Source organism: Thalassophryne amazonica, chromosome 14 (assembly GCF_902500255.1).
Source record: "Thalassophryne amazonica chromosome 14, fThaAma1.1, whole genome shotgun sequence".
Classification (NCBI taxonomy): Eukaryota; Metazoa; Chordata; class Actinopteri; order Batrachoidiformes; family Batrachoididae; genus Thalassophryne; species Thalassophryne amazonica.
In genome coordinates this window covers 85041340-85061994 of record NC_047116.1, presented here as the reverse complement: position 1 = coordinate 85061994, position 20655 = coordinate 85041340, and the positions used below count along the sequence as shown (strand labels likewise).

At 41.2% G+C, this 20655-nt stretch overlaps 2 protein-coding genes across 6 annotated transcripts in view; one reads left to right on the top strand and one right to left on the bottom strand.

Moving 5' to 3' along the window:
* wdr4 (WD repeat domain 4) overlaps positions 1 to 486 on the top strand; it is a 56909-nt gene extending 56423 nt beyond the window's left edge. Inside the window, 1 exon segment of the mRNA XM_034186074.1 lies at positions 189 to 486. Coding sequence (XP_034041965.1) covers positions 189 to 397 — 209 coding nt within the window. The 3' untranslated portion in view covers positions 398 to 486.
* A 261-nt stretch (positions 487 to 747) lies between these two features.
* The window catches only part of LOC117525005 (high affinity cGMP-specific 3',5'-cyclic phosphodiesterase 9A-like), a 145008-nt gene continuing 125100 nt past the window's right edge, over positions 748 to 20655 (bottom strand). For all 5 annotated transcript variants that reach the window (XM_034186824.1, XM_034186825.1, XM_034186823.1 and 2 more), the window contains 10 exons: positions 16326 to 16412; positions 16058 to 16162; positions 9378 to 9460; positions 8676 to 8832; positions 5761 to 5874; positions 5213 to 5317; positions 4094 to 4222; positions 1386 to 1481; positions 1250 to 1312; positions 748 to 1101 (listed from right to left, as the gene is read on the bottom strand). In XM_034186824.1, coding sequence (XP_034042715.1) covers positions 1265 to 1312; positions 1386 to 1481; positions 4094 to 4222; positions 5213 to 5317; positions 5761 to 5874; positions 8676 to 8832; positions 9378 to 9460; positions 16058 to 16162; positions 16326 to 16412 — 924 coding nt within the window. In that variant the 3' untranslated portion in view covers positions 748 to 1101; positions 1250 to 1264. The remainder of the gene's footprint in view (positions 1102 to 1249; positions 1313 to 1385; positions 1482 to 4093; positions 4223 to 5212; positions 5318 to 5760; positions 5875 to 8675; positions 8833 to 9377; positions 9461 to 16057; positions 16163 to 16325; positions 16413 to 20655) is intronic.

Sequence of the window (20655 nt, the reverse complement as noted above, 5' to 3'; positions counted from 1 at the left end):
TGTTGTTGCTTCAGTTTTTTGCCCCACCAATTTGTCACCATGTGCACTTTTTGCACAGGAAATAGTTCATGCAAGCTTTTGTGACCTATCTGTGACCCCACCTCTCCTATATGGTGACTATTGATAAACATTCACCACTAGATGTCATTGTTGTCACTGATCCTCATTTTGTCATGTTCTGGTTCCAGGCTCTGTTCAGGCCGTCAGCCACTTTGAGCATCTGTACAAAGCAAACTTTGACAATGTGGCGTCGTACATGCAGAAGAAGCAGCAGAGATTACAGCAGCAGCAGAAGAGGAAAAAAACAAAGCACAGCTCTCTGCAGGAAACAAACGGAGCTCAGAGCTGCAAAAAGACAAAGATGGAAACATCGGGAGCTGGAACTCAGTCTACTTGAAAGGACCACTTTGGTTTACAGAGGTTTATTTTTTATGTTGTTTTTGGCTCAAATGTACAGTTGATTTTAATAAATGAAGCATTGCAGTGCACTGTAGCATGTGTGCTTTTTGTGTCTGCTGCCTTTGTTCCACCTTTCTGTCTCACTCACTTTTATGCTGCATTCTTCTGTTTGTTCAATAGTTTTGTTTCCATGGGAACCACAGTATGAAGTCAGAGTTGACTGGCACATTATGTGCAGCATTTGGCGTTTTATTTTTGAATAAATGAAGGTGCACCTGAAAGATGAGGACTTGAGGGAAAAAAAATGTAACATTTAAACACAAACATCTAGACCGCATTTTATAATTAAAAGTAATTCCATTTATTATTTTTTTGTAGGAAAGAACAAAGGTCACTAAAAATCTGTACATTCAGTAAAAAAAATGTGGCTCACATAAAAAACCATAAAGATATGTATCTAAATATTGTTCAGTGAAGTAGTCTGTGCTGTACAAATGTTGTCATTCCCTGAAAGAAGGAAGAAAAAGAAAAACTGGATCCTTGTCCTCCTGTCCCTCAGTAGATTGTAACAAGTGTCAGATCCATGCCAGAGATCCACCACAAAACCCACTGGATTTCTGCGCCACTCAGTGCACAACGTGATGGTTTCCAGACGCTAAACGCACCCAAACAATTCCACGCTTTGTCTCCTTCACTCTGGTGCTGAAACACAAAGAACATCATATTCAGGAAAACATCATCTTGGTGGCAGTGGAGAAAATGCTCCTTCTGTCAAAGCACGTTTGAGCTTTGAATGTTTCTTTGTTCTGATTTGCTGTTTTGAAACCTTTGTGTGTTATTTAGCACCAACCTGTTTTCAGACGTCTTACTTCTTCCCACCCATAGTCAAGTTCTCACTTTTCTTCTTCTGTGCCTGAGGGGACACATGAAGCCTTAATCACAGTCAGCACGTGCACATACACCACACGCTATCTTACTGGTCTGACCTCGTTCATGGCGTCGTCAATCTGCTTGAGCTCTTCATACCGATCTCTGGACTCTCTGAGGGGCTGAACCATCGCCTCCTCTATCTGTGGGAACAGCTGGAGGACCAACGAGCACATCAGCTTTTATGGCATTAAACTGATCAGCTGATTGACACAAAAACTATTTTTCAAAAGTTTAAAAAAAGTGTAGGTGTCTTACCGGTAAATGAAAATGTTGCACACAATCATTCAATCATAAAATGACAGTAAATCCACTTAAAAAAATAAATTCTAACTTGACTTATTCCAAAGCTTTGGAAAAGCCTCGGCGTGCGCGCTATAGAAGGCAGTGTGTGAGTGTACAGCTGTGTTCAAAAAAAGTGAGTATAGCTCAAAAATCCTTACAATAGCTTTTATTTCCATATATGCAAATGATTTGGGAACACTGCGCATTCTATTCCAAATCAAAACCTGAAGAAAAATTGATCAAATTTATTACTTTACAGAAAGTGACGAAAAAGGAAGACAGCAAATCAGTGACAAATTCCATAAACTCGTAATTGTGTACAATTGTTTGAAGTGATGATCTTGGAATATGCAGCTGTTTTGAAATGCCTCCAAATCCTTCCCAACTTAACTAAATCTACAGGGGCCTGTACTACGAAGCGGGGTTACTGGCTTATCAGGGTAACTTCGGGAGTAAGTTGACGTGTGGAGTAACTTCCCGGTTAACCCGTACTACGAAAGGTGGATAGGTTTTGATCGAGGTATGCTGCCATGGCAATTTATGCTGTGTGCCAAACCTGCTCCGAGCAGGTTATGTTCTCGGTTAGCTTGAGGTTTTCGCTTAACCACTCCCTTTATAAGTACCGTCCATCCACCTTCAATCACTCTGAAGACAATGCCGGCCTACCTGGATGATCCGTTTGATATTGGGGCACAAATTGTGAGTGGCTCTCTTCGCAGGGCGAGGGTTTTTAAAGACCGCCAGAATCCGCGGACATACCCGGACAATATTCTCTATGAAAGATATAGATTCTCAGCCGAGGGAATTCGTTATCTTTGTCAGCTGATCGGGCCAGAAGTCTGTAACATCACCCATCCTACACTGTAAAAAAAGACTTGTTTTTACAGGAAAACACTGGCAGCTGTGGTTACCAGGGAATTCCTGTAAAAAAAATACAGCAGTTAAATGTACAAAAAAGAGAGCTCTTGTTTGTAGATTTAACAGTTCTTTTAATGTGAGTCAGCCGTGGTTCATTCACTGTAAATCCATATACATATTATGTCTGTAATGTTATCTACTATGCTGCTGTATGTTTTACAGGAATTCCCTGGTAACCACAGCTGCCAGCTTTTTCCTGTACAAAAAAGTCATTTTTTTTACAGTGTAGCAATGCCCCGACGATCAAGCAGATAATGTGCTTTGTGTCTATTTTCCCAGTGGACAATTTATGTATTCCATCGGTGATGCTGAACATCTGAGCAAGAATACTGTATGTCGTATGATTCGCAAGGTAGTACTTGCTCTATCTAAACTGTTGGATGCATTTGTCGTTTTCCCTGGCCATTTATCCGCAATGCAAATCAAAGAAGGGTTTTATGCAATCGCGGGTAATTACTAATATCAAAATAGGTCTAATGCATGTCCATTAATTAGGCGAAGTGGGGCTTATCAAGCTATGAATATAAACCTACCGTTCTGAAGGATGTTTTTATATTTCATCTTCACCTGCTGCCAGGTACGTTTGGCACTGCAACTGCATCTGAAATACTGACAGGATTAGGAATAGCAATCATACAGTCAAGGTAGCCTATTTAGGAAACATTAAATTAACCTAACATTTATTAGTAGGCCTATGCCCACTTCTGAATCGTGTTGCATCTGGGCGTAATTAATGACAGAAGGTCATTTTTTTACACATATTAGACATTCCACAGGTTAATCATCTGTAACAGATTTGGGGAACAATTAAATTGTACGTACGCATTTACCCGATCAGCAATACGTTGCCAACAAGCCTGTCTTGCTTTATTGGCAGACGATGTGTTCGATTTCCCCCTTAACATTAATTTAAATTCCTCGTAGCTCTGCATAATAATCATGCATGCTTCTCCGGTAAAGTAAGGTGACCGCGCTATCATTGAAAAATGGTGACGTGTGCTGCAACCTGCCCCTTTTATGTGAACGCGCACAAACTCCAATTAGGTTAACACAGGTTCAACAAATCAACATCTTATTCAGCGTCGTAGTACCGATTAACACCACTTGAGAAAACCAGGTTTTGTCAACCCCGGTTTAAGAGGTTGACCCTGGGTTACATCTGAGTAAATTAACCCCGCTTCGTAGTACAGGCCCCAGTTCTCCTTCTTAGCTCTTCATTGAGTTCCTTGGACTCTTATCGCTCTGAGTTATTGGTCAGTGCACTGAGTGCTGAGTCAAACATCCTTTTTATACTGGTAAAGAGAAACTAGCAGTTGTAGTAAATCACGATCACTAATGGCGAGTTCATGGACCTCATCTCAAAGACGCTGAACTTTCAGCACCACTTATAAGATTTAAGAGAGTGTACGTATATATTTGAGTCTGTATGTTTGATTTTGGCCCTTCTGTGGATTAATGATTTATTAATGTTTCATTTCCACCATAGATTCATCCTGTGATCACAGATTCGGCCATATTATGTCTGCTAATCTGACTTTCATCCTGAACGATTGTGCACGCTCACCTTCATAACAGTCTCGAACATGGGGATGAGGACAAACTTGATGAAGCCGATCTGAGCGGTGGCTTTGGTGACCTTTTCTCTATCCATGAATGGAGCCACTGGAAGTCCTTCAGCCTTTTCCCTGTCACTCTGCACAGCAAAAACAGGAGAAAAGACGACTGATCCTTAATGGCGCTTTGTCCAGGTGAGTGAATGGGTGAAGCACAGACGGTCAGTGATTTTTAAACACTCAAGAACTGTGTAATTACCTGCAATTAGCAGTGAGCACAGGATTAATGGAGTCAGTATGACTCAGCTCTGCAAATTTCTGCATAAAATTTATGCAAAAGCTGCATAAATTTTGGGTTCTGACAGATACAACTGAGGAACAGTCAGTCTCCTGTTTTGGGCCATGATGGTATTTTTTGGCATGCACAGTGACATTAACATAAATTCAGACAAGCCAATCAAGCTGTGACGCCTTGTTAATCGCAGGATCACGGTCGGCACTCCAGGTCACTGTTGGTAGTTACCAATTACATTTATTCCTCAAAGTACATTTTATACAGCAAACAAACCAGATTTCCAAACATCAATGAATGAAAAGGAGCAGGACGAAGAAAATATTAGGAGAAAACCTACCACCATTTGTTAAACATACATTTTTTTAAAGTTATAAACAATGATTCAGAAAGTAATTATAATAAAACCAATTAAAATCACCTGCATAAAAGAACACATTAACACCTGCAAATGCTGTCATAACATAATTTAATGATCAATAAAACCATAAATAATTAGCATTTACCATGTGTCTAATAGAAATTTTAAAAACTCTATTTGTACTTTTGCGTTGTGCTTCATTTGGTGTGATTAATCTTCCATCAAATCATGTCTTCTGCACAGTTATCATTTTCGTGGCTTTGCTGACGAACTAAAATGTCAACATGCAGAAATGTCACTCTGACCCAAGCATGTTTTTCTTGAAGTCATGCTTACGATCTGCAGAAGATAAAAAGCAGACTTTTGGAGGATTTCCAGTGTTGTTGCTCTGACTGTTGGTCAGCCTGTGGGGTTAAAATTCCAAAAGGAGAATGCAGCTGCTTTGGTGCACTTCAAGCGTGGTGTTGTTGGACTGACCTGCATGAAGTACTCCTCTAGCAGACAGTCCACCCAGGGTTCAGCCACCTCCATGGGTCGAACCTCATTAGAGATGTCACAGCACTTTATGAGCACCATCTTCAACTACACACAAGGTCAGAGTTCATGGTGAATGCAGAGGACACTTTTTATGGTTCAAAACAGCATCGGTTCAGTTTGACGTTTGTGACATTTTGAGTGTAGATTGTTGAGGTCATTTTGTGGGTGTATCTTCAGACACAGTTGTTGAGTTAATGTTACAAACTGGACTTCACAATTAAAAGTGCCAAAAATTGTGTGTGCCATACAATTTTAAAAATGGCTGATCTTTAACTCCTGCCACAAGACTGACAGAGAATATTCCCATTAATGTCATCACGTTGTGTTAGTCTGAGTGACCTGGTGGGTGTGGGTGACAGAGCAGACCACTTCAAATTTTTGCTGTGTAACAAACTAAAATGTGATATGGTGTCTACTGTGGTGAATGCTGTGATACAACAACAACAAAAAGCCTGAATACATTTCAACAGTCATATAAATGTTCTTACACATGTAGCGTGCTCCTCATCGTTGTAGTCAAAGTGGTCCACTTTTTGTTTGAAAGAGTCCAATATCTCACCGTGCCGTGCCATGTCTGTGGCCAGGATCAGTGTGATGGTGCTCTGACAAAAGAGAAAAGGTGAAACAGCTCATCAGCACCAACCAGGACCCGTCATCATGTTCCCCATCATCAGAGGTCCGCTCGCTTCAACATCAGAGTCGGTCCTGATGCAGTTTGTTTTCCACAAAGCAGTGGTGATTAATGAAGAATAAAGTCATACTGACAACAAAACGATCATGTGTGGATGGCTGAATTAAAACTCTACCCATATGAGGAATCTACAGAAAAAAACAAAACAATAATAATGAAACTACACTGAAATAATATTGTTTATTGCATAATCCCTTTCTCTCAGACAGGGGTGGTAAGCAAGCAGTCAAGTGTGACTGTTTACAGAGCAGAAGGTTTCCGTTTCAAAGCCATCCTTGCCCATTCACCATCTAATGCGGAGTTACGTCACAAAAGACGCGCGGCATAAAAAATGTGCCAAATTAACATACAGGCCCTCCTCGGATCTACTGTGGCGACCCCAAGGGAAACAAGGGAAAAGCTGATGGGACTTAATCACGATCCCTTTCTCCCATCTCACGTTAAAAAATGATCAAATGATTTTGTGACATGCCTGGACCTGCTTTGGGGGAATACACATCTACTAGTATAGGCAACAGGTTTGTTGTGTCCCACAGCAGGCTGTGCTTAAGGTTCTAGAAAATGGAACAATACCGCCACCTGATGGACATTTACTACTAATGCAGGTACAATAGAATTTCTCCAAGAATTATTATTGCCCATTAAATCAACGCCAACATAATGTTCTGTTTAAAATCACATTCCACACAGAAATATGTCACATCATATCAGTCCAATATGGCCTAACTATTGTAACAGTTTATTAGAAAAAAACCTATTGTTCCTCCTCATAATGAAAGTGTTAAAATATGTTTATGGTGACTGTTTTTACTCAGGAACAAGGTAGAAGACAGATGTTTAGCACATTAAAAAGAAAGAGTTCCACAACTGTGGAAGACTGTTTTGTACCAAAATCAATCAGTGAGTCAACAATATTTATCAATGTGAAAGTATTGCCATGCAAGGTTGTCAACAAGCTAATATTTAGCATGAGCAAAATTAGCCCCAAGATGCATATGCTACTGCTAATATATATGCTACTACTAACATCCAAACACTAGCATTTTAGTCAACATGCTAATGTTAGCATTAGTGCATTTCAAGTCCATGGCCAAGTCTCAATCGTCCAACCTCCACCTACATCCATGACCATATCCAATGGATATCTAAATCTGAATATCACGTACTAATTGGCTGAGAGCTCCTACAACATCACTATGACCTAGTTGTGGAGCAAACATGGCAGATCATTGGTGATCATTTTGACTCCAGAAAGCACACAAATTCATCCCCAAGTATGATATAGTTTAAACTAAAAGCAACTCAAATGCTTGCAATTACTGTTAAAGAAGAGGGATTTAAAAAAATAAATAAATAATAATCGCAACACTGCACCACCATTTTTAGCAGATCACAGCAAGCTCTGGTGGTCCCAATGAAAGGCTCTTTTGTCACCAGTGTCTTGTGCTTGACTCTTGTAGTGGAGGAGGTCTCACAAACTGTGGGCAAGTACTCGAGCACTGGAGTACTTTTCTACTTTCCTTAAAAGCTAAACATAACCCACACATTGTATTTGTATGCTAACTGCTAACAGTAGCATATTCACCAAAACGGTACTTGAATTGTCGAATACAGTATGTTTTTATAACAGAGTGATGATTAAAAACTAGCGTTTGTGAAGTAACACCATAATTCTCACATCTATATGTAATAATGTGCATTTAGTATTACTATTGAAACCTGGATGCTTTATTTTAGGTGGTTTACTAATTTCTTAAATTGATTTAATCAGGTTTTTAACAATCAGTTTATTACAGACAGATATAATCATGTTATGTACCAGGCAGTACACCGACACAGTCACATTTTCCATCTTTTTTTTTTTTTTTTAACATTTCTTTACAGCCATACTGTGTGGCAACCACAAGGAACATGGGATTGTTGGATCAGCCAACAAAAATCCCAGGTGTTATTATATGTCACTCTAAAGTAGTGTGTATACATCAAACACATTAATTCATTTCAACCTGTTCACCTGTGAACCTGTCGCCATCTGATTTTTTTCTCATTTAAACAACATGTTTATAGTAGACAATAATGTTCAACACAATGTACAAGTAAATTGCCCATAACGGCAGGGACAAAACTGTAAAATGATTTTTGGCTGTCAGGCCAACTTATTTTCACAAAAGTTAATTTCTCAAATAAATGGTCGACTGTGCCACAAATTTCATCAGCTTTTGTCACCATCTAGCGGGCGATGTGAACATTGAAGGGCTTCTGTACATTTCCTACTTGAAACACAAAATATAGCATTTATAAATGTCAGAAATGCATAACTATTTGGCAGGCAGATATCTGACCTCCCAGTATTAATGTACAAACATTTCCATTTTAAGAGTTTTGTGGTTCTTGAGTTTTAGGACGCAGAAGGTTTTGCAGTACGGACGGACAGGAAGGACAGGAATTTCTCTTGACAAGCACAACTTAAGTTCTGAATAATTCTTTAAAAATTATTCCACTGCACTATTTGATTATAAATTGATGGAAATGCCAAGAAGATGTCACATTACTGTGAAACTACTGTAAAAAAAAGAAAAAAAAAAAAGATTTTTTTTTCTCCAAATGCTCCACCCTTGGATGAACCTGGGTTCTTAAGGTTGTTTTTTTGTAGGTACCCCTGATGCCAAACAAACCAACAGACACAGGTGAAAGCACAACCCCTTTGTGTACCTGTCGTATCTGTTTAAAGGCCTCGGAGTCGAAGCTGGAGAAGATGTTGCATTCGGGTTGGGAGAAAATTTGGAAGGCCACGGCACAGTGGTGATTCTCCAATGGAGAGATGTCATTGTAGCGAACCGCCAGCTCCGTTCTGGCATTGACCTGGTACCTGGAAGGAGTCGCAAATGAATGAATGGACAGAATGTAAGAAGAGAAAGGAGGACGCGCAGGAGGAGGGTGGTAGCAGAGGACGGACAGACAAAAGAGCCACAGAATCCAAATAAGGAAACAGAAAATGATGGAGAACGGGGGAATAATAATAAAATGCAGCGCGTAAGAAAAAAGAAAGGGTAGAGCAAGTTAAAGAGCAGAAAGACCAGGACAAAAGGATGAAAAGTGAGACAGAAATGATTGGAGGAAAAAAAAGAACAAAAAGGAAAATGAAATGAGGACAAGGAAGCAGAGGATGCAGACAAAATTTAGATATGGATTGAGAAGGCTTGAAGAAACAACAGATGAAGGAAAAGCAAAAAAAAAAGAAAAAAAGAAGGGGATACGATACAGAGTGAGGAAGGGAATAAAAATGAGAAAGAAAAGACATGAAAAACAGGAGGAAGTAGAAAGGAAAATAAAAGAAAATAGTTATGACAGCGTTTAGTGTGGAGGATTATGATTTGAATTAAAAGGCGGATCAGTGTGGGAACTGTGCCTCACGTGTTGTTGAGTCCAGGGTGATCCAGGTCGTGACACACAGCAGCTGTCATGAGAATTAAAATGTCCACCTGACTGAATTTCTCCTGAGACAAACATAAACAAACATCCACAGACTTAAATTAGACCCGACTTTGGCCTCAGGATGACCCAGAGGAACTGCTGCATGTCTTCATCACCAGCAAATTAGGTTAGTGCAACACGCTCTATCTGCTGCTCTACCAAAACAAACATCAGCACGGCTGCAACACACCCACAATGCAGCAGGCACATCAACAGATCCTGCACTTAGAGGCACGGGCTGTTTGGGTTCTTTTTTTTTTTCCTGGTTGTATTATCAGCTGTTTATTTTCTCGGTCGACTCATTTGATGTCTGTTACTCAGCGCACCACCAGTGGTTACTTTCCAAACGGTGGTGCTGGCTGTGCCTCTGGTCGATCCTCTCGTCTTTTTTCAGTTTTAAAAGGCCTCATTTTCAGTCATGAACAGCTTTCTGGTCTTCGTGTTGGCTTATCCTTTTAAACACCACCTGACAGCGAGGCTAAAACCATGACGAGACCTTCAGAGCTATTTAAACAAATCAGTTTGATGGGACACACTGGCTCACAAGCACCCGTCAGCCACTTCTTCCAAAATTTCTGCTTGCTCTCCAAAATGGGTAATCTGATATAAATGGTAGTGAATTCTGTGTTGTTTATCCTATCGAGATGTCTATCTTCTGAACTGTTACAAGAAGAAGAAGGACCTTTATTATCACTGTACACACATGCATACAGTGAAATTTGTCCTCTGCATTTAACCCATCCTACATACAGTTAGACACAATCCTGCCACTAGAGGCAGTGGGCAGCCCTAACCCTAACTAAGCATGTTTTTGATTGTGGGCGGAAACTGAAGTATGCCCTTGTTTTTATGTCAAACACAAATGTTTACAGTCTATGGGAAAATAAATTAATGAATAAATATTTAGCCTTGTTGCTCCAAGGCCAAGTCAGTCAGATGGAAAGTAGGAATAAGAGCTTTCATGTCGATCAGGTCAGGAATTCATCACTACTGACTGAGCTCAATAATATTTGACTACACCAGCTTGGGATTGTTTATCCATTAATTTGAATTATACAGTAGGTAAAATAATTATTGACTACATCACCATTTTTCTAAGTAAATATATTTCTAAACATGCTACTGACATGAAACTTTCACCAGATGTTGGTAGCAACCAAAGTCATCTACACATACAAAGAAATCAAACCATAATTGTCCATAAATTAAGTTATGTGTAATAATGTGAAATAACACAGGAAAAAAGTATTGAACACCTGAAGAAAGGGAGGTGCAAAAAGGCATGGAAAGCAAGGACACCAGCTGGTTCAGTCCCAACTGATGGCCTATAAAAAGGTGTCTTATTACTACCAAAGTGTCATGCAAGAAACATCTAATGATGGATAAAAGCAAACAGCTCTTTTAAGGTATTTGCAACCTTACTGTTGGAAAACATACTGAAGGCATTGGTTAAAAAGGGATTTCTAAAATTCTGAATGTTCCAGTGGAAAAGACATCATTTCACAATAAACCGGTTTTTCTGATTTTTGGCATTCTCACTGCAAAACAAAAATCCTTTGATCATCAAGTATACAGAACCCAGTACACATAGGTACAGTGCTGGTTAGAATTAGGTATACGAGGTCTATTAGAAAAGAAACCGACCTTTTTATTTTTTTCAAAAACTATATGGATTTGAATCACGTGTGATTGCGTCAGACAAGCTTGAACCCTCGTGCACATGCGTGAGTTTTTTCACGCCTGTCGGTTGCGTCATTCGCCTGTGGGCAGGCCTTGAGTGAGCACTGGTCCACCCCCCCTTGTCGGAATTCCTTTGTCTGACTTCTTCCTTAGAGACTGGCGCTTTGCTTGACGAAAATTTTTTCAGGAACTGTAAGGCACATCCAAGTGGAGACCATTCCAGAAATTCAGATGGTTTTTGGTGAAAATTTTAAGGGCTGATGAGAGATTATGGAGAGTTACTGTCGCTTTAAGGACAGCCCACGGTGCCGGATGGCGCGCCGTGCCCCGGGCCGCCGTCGTTAGCCTGTTTCAAGCTGAAAACTTCCAAATTTAAGCCTCTGTTGACCCAGGAAGTCATGAGAGAACAGAGAAGTTTCAGGAGAGGTTGGGATCAGCAGTTTATCCGGACATTCCACTGTTAAAGGAGATTTTGTAATGAAAGACGTGCGGACGGATTCACGCGTCGGCACCCAGCCGCTCATCGCGCGGCGCCACAGCAAAACACCTCCGTTGGAAGCATTACAGGACAAGTTTGAACATGCCCAGCTGTTAAACAATTTCTCGGATACTCACTCGACTGAAAGCCATCGAAAACCGGCTGAATCTTACGAATGGTTATTAACACGGAGATGTTTTGCTGTGGCGCTGCGCCATGAGCGGCTGGGTGCCGACGCGCGAATCCGTCTGCATGTCTTTCATTACAAAATCTCCTTTAACAGTGGAATGTCCAGACAAACTGCTGATCCCGACCTCTCCTGAAACTTCTCTGTTCTCTCACGACGTCCTGGGTCAACATAGGCTTAAATTTGGAAGTTTTCAGCTCAAAACAGGCTGACGATGGCGGCTCGGGGCGCGGCGCGCCATCCGGCGCCGTGGGCTGTCCTTAAAGCGACAGTAACACTCCTTAATCTCTCATCAGCCGTTAAAATTTTCACCGAAAGCCGTCTGAATTTCTCGAATGGTGTCCACTTGGATGTGCTTTACAGTTCCTGAAAAAATTTTGATCAAGCAAAGCGCCAGTCTCTCAGGAAGAAGTCAGACAAAGGAATTCCGATGAGGGGGGTGGACCAGTGCTCACTCAAAGCCTGCCCACAGGTGAATGACGCAACCGACAGGCGTGAAAAACTCACGCATGCGCATAAGGGTTCAAGCTTGTCTGATGCAATCACACGTGATTCAAATCCATATAGTTTTTGAAAAAAATAAAAAGGTTGGTTTCTTTTCTAATAGACCTCGTATAAGTACAAAAATGAAAATATGTTCAGAAATGTGTACAAAATTAAGCAATTAGGTACTGTCTGAATATTTAATAAAATGTCAAAAGTTACTTGTCCATTAACATTGTACTTGTATACCTAATTCTAACCAGCACTGTACCTATGCATACTGGCTTCTGTCTAATTGGTGTGTGAATGTGTCTGTGTGATTGCGTGAATGCGAGGCATAACTGGAAAAGAGCTTTGAGCTTCTAATGCACATGGAAAAGTGCTATATAAATGTAGTTCATTTACCATCTACATCTAAGAAATACAAACAGTATAGCACTATATGGTAAATATGTCATGAGTAAGAAGTTCTCAATAAATGAGCCTGCAGTACATGCTTCTCTGCAAGAAGAGACTAGTGAGGGAAGTCACCAAGACAGCCATGACAACTCTTTCAGAGTTATACCCTAGAGCACCATACCGTTTGTGTTTCTTAATGATTGATGCAAATGAGGTCCAAGACATATTCAGTGTCTTGAAAATATTTATGTATCCATCCTGATTGGGCTCAAGAAAACTAAAAAAGAAAAAAAAATATGCATGTATGTATGTGTGTATACATACATACACACACACACACATATACATACATATATATGTACACATACTTCCTCGAGGAGTAAACCTTGAGGAACAATGTGGAGTCGGAGTCCCTAAGGTGGTCTGCTGCTGAACTTCAGCACTTTCTCAGCAACTCCTGCGACGCTGCCACTGCGAAGCTGCATTGGCTTCTGCCTTTCCTTTGGACCACAGTGACAGCGTGGAGAGGAGGGACCTGCTGCATGGGCAACCACGGATCTTCCATATTAGCCTGCTCAGGCTTTGTAGCTCCACTGGAGAGGGCACTCCAGCATCATCGCAAGATGCCTGCACGACAGGAGAAGTGGCAGTTTACCGGTTATAAGAGCATCTGTTTGGTGAAGGAAACGAGTGCCAGGGGTCATTTCTGACGGTGGGAGGGATCATCGCATCTCATTAGACAGCTACCTCCCGTGTCAAGCTGGGCAGCCCCCAGCCAGTAAGGTGCTGTCTCACCATGGCCTGCTTGCTCCACTGGGTGTGTGAAGCGTACAGTAATCTTCGAAAAGCAGGCCACAAATTCTGCACCAGGCAGCAGGAACAAAAGAAGACTCCAGCTCTTCATTTTAAGCTGGAATATCAGGCCCATGTGCCTTGGCCTTTCTGCTGATCTGCAGCAAATTGATGATGCCTGCAAAACTGCCGTCACTGACAGGGAACTCTCACGACTAAATGTTGACATTGCCTGCCTCCAGGAAATTCAGCTGGCAGACAGCGGCAACATCAAGGAAGCAACTTACACTTTCTTTTGGCAAAGGAAGCCCTTGGACGAATCCCGTCAGCATGGTGTCATTTTTGCTGTGAAGAACACCCTGGTCACGTGCATTGAGCCACCGTCAACTGGCAGTGAGAGAATCCTTGCCCTCTGACTTTCAACATCTTCAGGTCCAGTGACCATTGTCAGTGCATACACTCCAACCCTCTACTCCAACTGAGAGGAAAAAGACCAGTTCTACGAGCCCTTAGACGAAGTGATATTTGGAATTCCCAGCAAAGAAGGCTTCTACCTACTCATAGACTTCAACACCAGAGTGGGTGCTAATCACAGGGCCTGGTCCACCTGTCTAGGTGTCTACGGAAGGGGCAAGATCAGTGACAACTACCGACGACTGATGGAGCTGTGCTGCCATCATGGCCTATGCGTAAGCAACACCTTCTTCAAATACAAGGATTTCCACCAGGTATCTTAGAGACACTCGTGCTCCCACCACTGGCACCAGTTGGACCTAGTCATCACCAGGCGTGCAGATCTTTCCAGCGTTCTCCTCACCCGCAGCTACCATAGTGCAGACTGCGACATGGATCACTCCTTTGTGGCCAGCAAGGTGCGCATTGCTCCAAGGAAGCTGCACCACTCCAAGAAGAAGGGTCGCCCACACATCAACACCAGCTGTGTTGGCAGTTCAGAGAAAATGCAGCAGTTCATCAGCCAGTTGCAAGAAGCCTTCAGTGAAGATACACCAGAAGACCAGAAGGTGAGGAGGGTGTCATTGATGCCATGCTAATATATACAACTCCTGGCAAAAATTATGGAATCACCGGCCTCGGAGGATGTTCATTCAGTTGTTTAATTTTGTAGAAAAAAAGCAGATCACAGACATGACACAAAACTAAAGTCATTTCAAATGGCAACTTTCTGGCTTTAAGAAACACTATAAGAAATCAAGAAAAATGATTGTGGCAGTCAGTAACGGTTACTTTTTTAGACCAAGCAGAGGAAAAAAATATGGAATCACTCAATTCTGAGGAAAAAATTATGGAATCACCCTGTAAATTTTCATCCCCAAAACTAACACCTGCATCATATCAGATCTGCTCGTTAGTCTGCATCTAAAAAGGAGTGAACACACCTTGGAGAGCTGTTGCACCAAGTGGACTGACATGAATCATGGCTCCAACACGAGAGATGTCAATTGAAACAAAGGAGAAGATTATCAAACTCTTAAAAGAGAGTAAATCATCACGCAATGTTGCAAAAGATGTTGGTTGTTCACAGTCAGCTGTGTCTAAACGCTGGACCAAATACAAACAACATGGGAAGGTTGTTAAAGGCAAACATACTGGTAGACCAAGGAAGACATCAAAGCGTCAAGACAGAAAACTTAAAGCAATATGTCTCAAAAATCGAAAAATGTACAACAAAACAAATGAGGAACGAATGGGAGGAAACTGGAGTCAACGTCTGTGACCGAACTGTAAGAAACCGCCTAAAGGAAATGGGATTTACATACATTAAAGCTAAACGAAAGGCATCATTAACACCTAAACAGAAAAAAACAAGGTTACAATGGGCTAAGGAAAAGCAATTGTGGACTGTGGATGACTGGATGAAAGTCATATTCAGTGATGAATCTCGAATCTGCATTGGGCAAGGTGATGATGCTAGAACCTTTGTTTGGTGCCTTTCCAATGAGATTTATAAAGATGACTGCCTGAAGAGAACATGTAAATTTCCACACTCATTGATGATATGGGGCTGCATGTCAGGTAAAGGCACTGGGGAGATGGCTGTCATTACATCATCAATAAATGCACAAGTTTATGTTGATATTTTGGACAATTGAAAGGATGTTTGGGGATGATGAAATCATTTTTCAAGATGATAATGCATCTTGCCATAGAGTAAAAACTGCAAAAACATTCCTTGCAAAAAGACACATAGGGTCAATGTCAATGAGCAGATCTGATTTGATGCAGGTGTTATTTTGGGGGATGAAAATTTACAGGGTGATTCCATAATTTTTTCCTCAGAATTGAGTGATTCCATATTTTTTTTCCTCTGCTTGGTCTAAAAAAGTACCCCTTACTGACTGCCACAATCTTTTTTTCTTGATTTCTTATAGTGTTTCTTAAAGCCAGAAAGTTGCCATTTGAAATGACTTTAGTTTTGTGTCATGTCTGTGATCTGCTTTTTTTCTACAAAATTAAACAACTGAATGAACATCCTCTGAGGCCGGTGATTCCATAATTTTTGCCAGGGGTTGTATACTGATGTGACATGAAAGCAACTCAGCTGAATCAGGGTGTGTGTGTGTGTGTGTGTCTGTGTGTTACCTGCAGGCTGCAGAGGCAGATCATAGAGTACATCATCTGAGCGACACAGAAACAGTGGCGAAAGTTGTGGAAGGGGTTATTCCTGTAGTTGTCATGAATGGATAGCTACAGAGAGAAGAGGAAAGAGAAACATTCTGTTATCCACCTCTTTCTAACAATGTAAATCCCAAAGAAAATGAATGTTTAACACTAAATTCAAAATTCATGAGCAGCATTTGGTCTGACAAGAACTTAAGAGACATTTCTGGTGGTTTGGATGGGACCTCACCAGCCATTTCTTGAGTGTGATGGGGCTGATGCTGAAGTCTTTCACCAGGCCCAGGTCATGATACATGTGTTCCAAACAGCTGAGCATCTAAAAAAAAAACAAAAAAACAAAAAACAAAACTACTTTCAGAGGTTTTTCATCTTGGTATGATGTCCTGACTTTTGTGCTTGTGACTGTATGTTGTTGCATTTTTACTTTTTTAAAGCTGTTTTAACTATGAACCAGCTCTTCTATCATCTACTCTACAGCCCGACGTGTACTTCACATCAAAAGACCCTACAGACTATTACTGTCCTTCTTCACAGTCTCTATGAACTGAAGGTGCTTCAGAGGCTACTTCCATCAACAACGAGAAAAAAAGCATGTAATTATTGTCAGCATGCTCTCTGTTCTGTAATACTCCCACAAAATTGTTCATATTAGGATATTAAATCTGAAAATTGCAGGACCAATCTTCAGAAACACCCACTTTGAAACATGTCAGAGTGTGATACTTAGAAATGAAGGTGAACAACAAACTATCTTGAGTTGGGAACATAACACAAGCCTACGCCAGCACTAACTTAAAGAACAGAAAACTTTGAGTTCTGACTCACAAATGACTTAATTTCTCTCTCTCTCCACTTATCCAACATCAAACTTAACCAGTGTGCACATTTTCCCATGATGCAACTTGACCTCATTATGTCAAACACTTTTTAAAGGGGATCACGTTGTGCGAAATGTTTTGGTTGAACTTTAACATTTTCATATGGTTGGAACATCTTCAATGTCCCACAATCCTCTGACTGTGCAATGCACACATTCCCCTGCTGGAAGGAAGATTTGATTTGGAAACATCAGGTTTTAGACTTCTGAGACATATGTATATCTGTATTTCAAGTCTTGCGTGACCATTGCCCAGAGTTAATCTGCCCAAATGAGTTAATCTGTGCAACATGTCCACGTGATCAATAGCCAGAACAGCCATTACTGTAAAAGTCCCCGTAGGACAGACAGACGTTTTATTTACTCATACAGGCTGCTGTTCAGTCTGCAGTAGAAGAGATCCAACCCCCCACCCGTCCCAAATAAAGGTTTCCCAAATATTACAGATTAGGGCTGGGCAATATGACTCCAAATCAATGACATCATTATTGAAAATTTTTTACTTCGATTACAATTTATTATTTTATAATGGCCTTTTTTCAAGCTTCCTTCATCTGCAGACGTCACTGTAAGATTTCAGGGTGTGTGGCCACCGCTTTTATTTTAGAAAATTTAAACTCCAGGCACCACTGCTGGATGTGGTCAAAACAAAATATTTGCGAGACAAATGTGGCCCATGGGCCCCAAACTTTGTGTCCCTAGTTGGGGTTTTAACCAACCACTATCTGCGCTTACCAAAAAAACAAAAAAACAAAAAAACAAAAAAAAAAAAAACATGACATGGTTCATAGTAAAGAATCATAAATTCCCATCCCCTTTACTTCTGCCTTCATGTGAAAATGATTTCCATGCACTCAAAGTTGTGCAACAACCATTACTGATATTCGCTGCGCGAGTGTACGTGTTTCAAATGCACTTTATATTGCAGGAGAGAGGGAGCATTTCATGACAAAACACATCTGCAGTGCAAAATATGTTCAGAAAGGAAGTTGGGAGAGGGGTATTCTTTTATTTAACAGTAGAGTTGGTGGGCAGAGCGTGATGTCTTGTGATTGTTATGTCGACAGGCGTCAAAAGCTGTTAAGTAGACGTCACAGATAGACATCTGACGTCTACTACTGAAAACGCTGATAAACCGAATTAACTGACATAAGCAAGATTAAGTTGATGAGTGGTTCTCACTCCCAGCATGTTTCCACTGGCAAGATCAGAGATGAGATATCAAGGACATTTATTTTTTTTTTACAACATACCATATGCATACTACTGTTCTATGGAATAATGTGTGGTGTCTAAAGGGGTGGCATATGGAGCACTAAATGCAGTTTCACCAACATAATCTAAAACTGTTCATGACTACACATAGAAAACTCCATTTAAATCCAAATAAAGACATATTGGAGCAACAACAAAGTGCCACAATAATGAGGATTTACTGTAAGCTTTGATTCGCTACTTCATCAATGGATTCCCTGACTGCAGTACTTGAGAACCTAAGCACGAAATTGCGGTGTCTAGGCTTTTGGCTGTGGTTGATCAAGGCTAAATGTGATAATATAGTCACTTTAAACTAAATGTTCACATGCACACGATGGCTGCCGTGCATATTCTGTGTCCGTTTGGTGCATCGGTTGTACACGTCCTTAAATTAACATGATGCGCCAACAAAATGCAATATACACATTAAGAGTCGAGGCAGTATTAGAATAATCAGCAGCAACAACAAATGACAAAAGGTTTTGGAGAGAAGTCTGTGTCTAAGTCTAATCACAGCTATGTGATGTGCCATTGCTGTTGCACAAAGACAAATGCAGTCGTGCTCAAACATTTACATACCCTGGCAGAATTTTTGATTTTTTGGCCATTTTTCAGAGAATATGACTGATAACACAAAGATTTTTTTCACTCATGGTTAGTGGTTGTGTGAAGCCATTTATTATCAAACAACTGTGTTTACTCTTTTTAAATCATAATGACAATAGAAACCAACCAATTGACTCTCATCAAAGGTTTACATACTCTGGTGATTTTGGCCTGATAACATGTACACAAGTTAATAATAATAATAATAATAATAATAATACATTTTATTTGTACTGCACCTTACATTTCAAAGAAATCTCAAAGTGCTACAGCACGGATTTAAAAACAGAATTAAAACAGATTTTAAAAACAGATTTTGTAGAAACCATTTCAAACGATAAGATATCTAAAAGGCCTTTTGAAATAATGTCTTTATGCCTTTTTTAAAGGCCTCCACAATTTGTGGGGCCCTCAGGGTCTCTGGGAGGGAGTTCCAGAGCCGAGGGGCCACTGCCTGGAAGGCCCTGTCTCCCATGGTGGAGAGTCTGGTCCTGGGTTGGTGAAGGCAGTGTGAGGAGGTGATGGAGCGGAGAGATCTTGAGGTGGTGTGTGGAGTGAGGAGTTCACTGAGGTAGGCAGGGGCGGTTCCGTGCATGCACTAATAAGTCAGGAGGCAGAGTTTGTACTCTATTCTGTATTTGATGGGCAGCCAGTGGAGGGATCTGAGGACAGGGGTGATGTGGTCAAACTTGCGCCTCCTCGTCAGGACCCGGGCAGCACAGTTCTGGATGTGCTGCAGCTTTTGCAGGTTTTTACCAGGGGTCCCGATGAGGAAGATTTGCAACAGTCCAACCTGGAGGAGACAAAAGCATGGACCAACCTCTCAGCATCCGGTTGGGAAAGGGAGGGGCGGAGTTTGGCTATGTTTTTGAGGTGATGGAAGGAGACTTTGCATAGGTGGCGGATGTGGGTGTCAAAGGTGAGATGTGGGTCAAATCTGACTCCAAGGTTGGTGACGGAGGTGGACAGGGGAATGTTGTGGCAGAGAATGGGAATACTGGTGAGGGAGGAGGACTGGGTTTGATGTGGGGTACCGATGAGGATGGCTTGAGTTTTGTCAGTGTTTAGTTTGAGAAAGTTATCAGTCATCCATGCCTCTATCTCCTCCAGGCAAGCCTGAAAGGCAGATGGCAGAGCTGAGGGGAGTATGGAGTCCATTTTGATGTATAACTGTGTGTCGTCTACGTAGCAATGAAATGAAATCTTGTGTTTTCGGATGATTTGACCAAGGGGGAGCATGTAGATGGTAAAAAGGGTTGGACCAAGGACGGACCCTTGTGGCACTCCACAGCTGACAGTATGGGTTTTGGATTTGGATTGTCCGAGTGTAACACATTCTGTCCTGTTCGTGAGATATGAGCGAAACCAGTTGAGAGTTGTGCCAGTGAGTCCTATTTCAGTGTTGAGGCAGTGGAGCAGGATGGTGTGGTCAATGGTGTCAAAAGCGGCTGATAGATCCAGTAGGAGGAGGAGAGATGGTGAGCCCTGGTCCGTAGTTGTGAGAAGGTCATTCATGATGCGGACCAGGGCTGTTTCTGTGCTATGTGCTGAGCGGAAACCAGACTGAAATATTTCATATAGGTTATGGGTGTGGAGGTGATCATGGAGTTGAACTGATACGACTTTTTCCAGGACTTTGGAAAGGAACGGCAGGTTTGAGACAGGGCGGTAATGAGCCAGGATTTTCGGGTCAAGTGAGGGTTTTTTGAGATGAGGGCGAATAATGGCTGATTTGAGAGCTGGAGGAACCTGACTGGATTTGAGTGACTGGTTAATACTTTCTTTGATTAGAGGACTAATAGCTGTAATGTTTGACTTT